The sequence below is a fragment of the Frankliniella occidentalis genome, unplaced genomic scaffold (genome assembly GCF_000697945.3).
Source record: "Frankliniella occidentalis isolate FOCC.00 unplaced genomic scaffold, Focc_3.1 Scaffold314, whole genome shotgun sequence".
Classification (NCBI taxonomy): domain Eukaryota; kingdom Metazoa; phylum Arthropoda; class Insecta; order Thysanoptera; family Thripidae; genus Frankliniella; species Frankliniella occidentalis.
In genome coordinates, this window is record NW_026267439.1 from 42,136 (window position 1) to 44,903 (window position 2,768).

A 2,768-nucleotide genomic window follows, 5' to 3' on the forward strand; every position below is an offset into this window, starting at 1 on the left:
TGTTCAATGGATTGGGTAATTGTAGATGCAGTTCGACATGGAATGATGTTGGTTTGAGTTTGGGTTTAGTTTGTGATATTATTAAAAATAAATGACACACATTTGGAAGACTGAACCACTAACATCTAATAGAGGAACATGATTTAACAGATTTGACAGTTAATTTGAAGTAATTTTACTTTTCAGTTCTGGGGCCACAGTTGGACTACACATGGGAAAGTAAACCAAAAATATCTTATGGTCTGTGACGATCAGAGGTGAAATAGGCGAGTCATGGACTCCAAACTGAAAATAAAAGTATTGTCATTTTTGACATTGTTTGTACTGTTTTGATACCAATATATCCGTTATTTCAACTCTGATTGCCTTTGGTCATGAAAAACTTTCGTTTTCTTTTAAAAAGAGAATCCGAATCAGTCAATAGATTTCAATTTTCAAAACCTCGATCGAGTCACTCCCGTGCTGGTATTGTTTTCCAAGTAAAATTTGTTGTAAACGGTCATTTCTGTGAGCCGCGGAAGAAATATTAGCTCAGCGGGCGGCTGGGGAGGCCCCACGGGCACCCTCTCGCCCGCTACGCCTACCTGGCTGACCGCCGGCCGGCCGGCCGGCCGGCCGGCTGGAGGGTTTGAGCGCCCCGCCCCGCCCAGTAGTTGGCCGTACTGCTCTTCAGAGCGCGCTAGTAGTACGGAATTGACTCAAACCCGTAAGCTGGGAGTGGTATCTCTGCTTCTGTGTGTTCTGTGGTGAGGGTCGGGCCCGGGGCCTCTCTATTTAGTTGGCTGAGAGGCGCGAGCGGGACGTGTCCGAGGGCGACTCCGTGACGTGGCCGCAGACTGACAGCGACCCCACTGTCATCGACCTCAGGTACAGTACGACCACTGCGATAGCGTAGCTTAGTGAGTCCAATTCCTCCGCCTGCTCCAGACTATATCAGGTGGCTCATAGGCCTCACGCACTTCTGGAGTTGGAACAGGAAGCGGGAAAAGGGGGTAACTGCAAAATATCAAGTTTGTAGAAGAAAAATAAAATACTGATTTAAGTGGTAAAAAAAAATATGGAAGCGCCGTGGATCCTATCCTTCACTTCTTTATCTAGTTCTTCTCTTCCGCGCAAGGAGTCGAACTGCATCAAATATCTATTTATGTGTAAGCATTGACAGGGGAGTCAATTCGAGTTATCAACTTTTTCGATAAAATTTCCTTGCAACTGGGTTTAAGTCGACTTACCTCACTCCACAAGCTCGCGGAGAGTGACAGCAAGTTTTGTGTAGTGTGGTTTTACAGGGTTCAGGTCCTTTATTTTGCTTACTGTACCGCATGCAGGCGTGCGGGCGGGCTGCTTGCCTACCGTCGCTCACTGTGGCGCCTTGGGGCCCCGTGTGAGTATGCAATACGCCCGCGCGACCGCATGCGATACAGTACAAGCAAAAAGGAAAGGGAGGGGTCTGTGGACCACCCTGTAGAACAACTTAGTATTGAGATTGAATCTGGGGATGTACGTACGTTGGCGTTCACAGTGCATGTGTGGACGATTGAGGACGTTTCCGAGGAACTCTCTACATTTCCTACCCAAGTCATTCTAGGACACGTTCCTGCCGTAAAAATGAGCTCATATATGTCGATAAAGTAAAAAAAATAATATTTTAAAATGGTTTCCTTTACAGATATTTCTGATCGATATCACCATGCTGACGCCATGCGATGTTTGCGGCAAGAAAGCGGAGCGGAGAAATCTCGCCATCCACATGAGAACCCACACGGGAGAAAAGCCATTCGAGTGCACTGTGTGTAGTAAGAAATTTTCGCAAAGCGGTCATCTGGAAATACATGTTCGCATTCACACAGGAGAAAAACCCTATGAATGTACCGTGTGCTGCAAGAGATTTTCAGATAAAAGTGCCCTGGTCATCCACAGCCGGACCCACACCGGAGAGAAGCCTTACGGGTGTAACGTGTGCGACTACAGGAGCGCCACGAGTGGAAGTCTCAAGGTACACCTCCGCACCCACACCGGGGAGAGGCCCTTCGGGTGTACGGTCTGCGACAAGAAATTCAGGGATAGTGGAAACCTGAGCAAACACCTCAGAACCCACACTGTAGATGAGACCTATGCGTGCTCTGTGTGCAACAAAAAACATAGTAACAGTGCGAATTTGCGGGTTCATCTTCGAACACACACGGGAGAAAAGCCGTTTCAATGTGATATCTGCAGCAAGAGTTTTTTAACTGGATCACATCTCCGAGTACATGGACGTTCTCACACTGGAGAGAAGCCTTATGCGTGTACATTGTGCGACAAGAAATTCTCGGTACTTAGCAGTCTGAAAACGCACAATCGTATCCACACAGGGCAGAGACCATTCGAGTGTGACTTGTGCAACAAGAAGTTTTCAGCCAGTTGTCATCTGCGCGCACACCGCCTTACCCACACCGGTGAAAAGGCCTTTGAGTGTACGCTCTGCGACTTCAGGTGCACCACGAGTGGAAATCTCAAGTTACACCTCCGCAGCCACGCGGGTGAGAAGCCTTATGAGTGTGCGTTCTGCGACAAGAAGTTTGCGCATTCTAGCGGTCTGCGTTCTCACCTTCGCGTTCATCCGGGAAAACGGCATGATGAATTTGAATGCTCTGTGTGCAAGAAGAAATTCGGAGAAAAGGGAAAACTTAAAATTCATCTCCGAACCCACACGGGCGAGAAGCCGTTCGAGTGTGTCGTGTGCAATAAGGCATTTGTAGCTAGTGCACGACTTACAGCTCATCTCCGAA

The 2,768-nt window shown here is 47.9% G+C and overlaps 1 protein-coding gene across 1 annotated transcript in view; it reads left to right on the forward strand.

Annotated features, from left to right (window-relative positions):
• LOC113215917 (zinc finger protein ZFP2-like) overlaps positions 1-2,761 on the forward strand; it is a gene marked incomplete at its 3' end in the record, with an annotated part of 16,057 nt that extends 13,296 nt beyond the window's left edge. Inside the window, exon 2 of the mRNA XM_052273925.1 lies at positions 1,667-2,761. Coding sequence (XP_052129885.1) covers positions 1,667-2,761 — 1,095 coding nt within the window. The remainder of the gene's footprint in view (positions 1-1,666) is intronic.
• Positions 2,762-2,768: the final 7 nt, after the last annotated feature.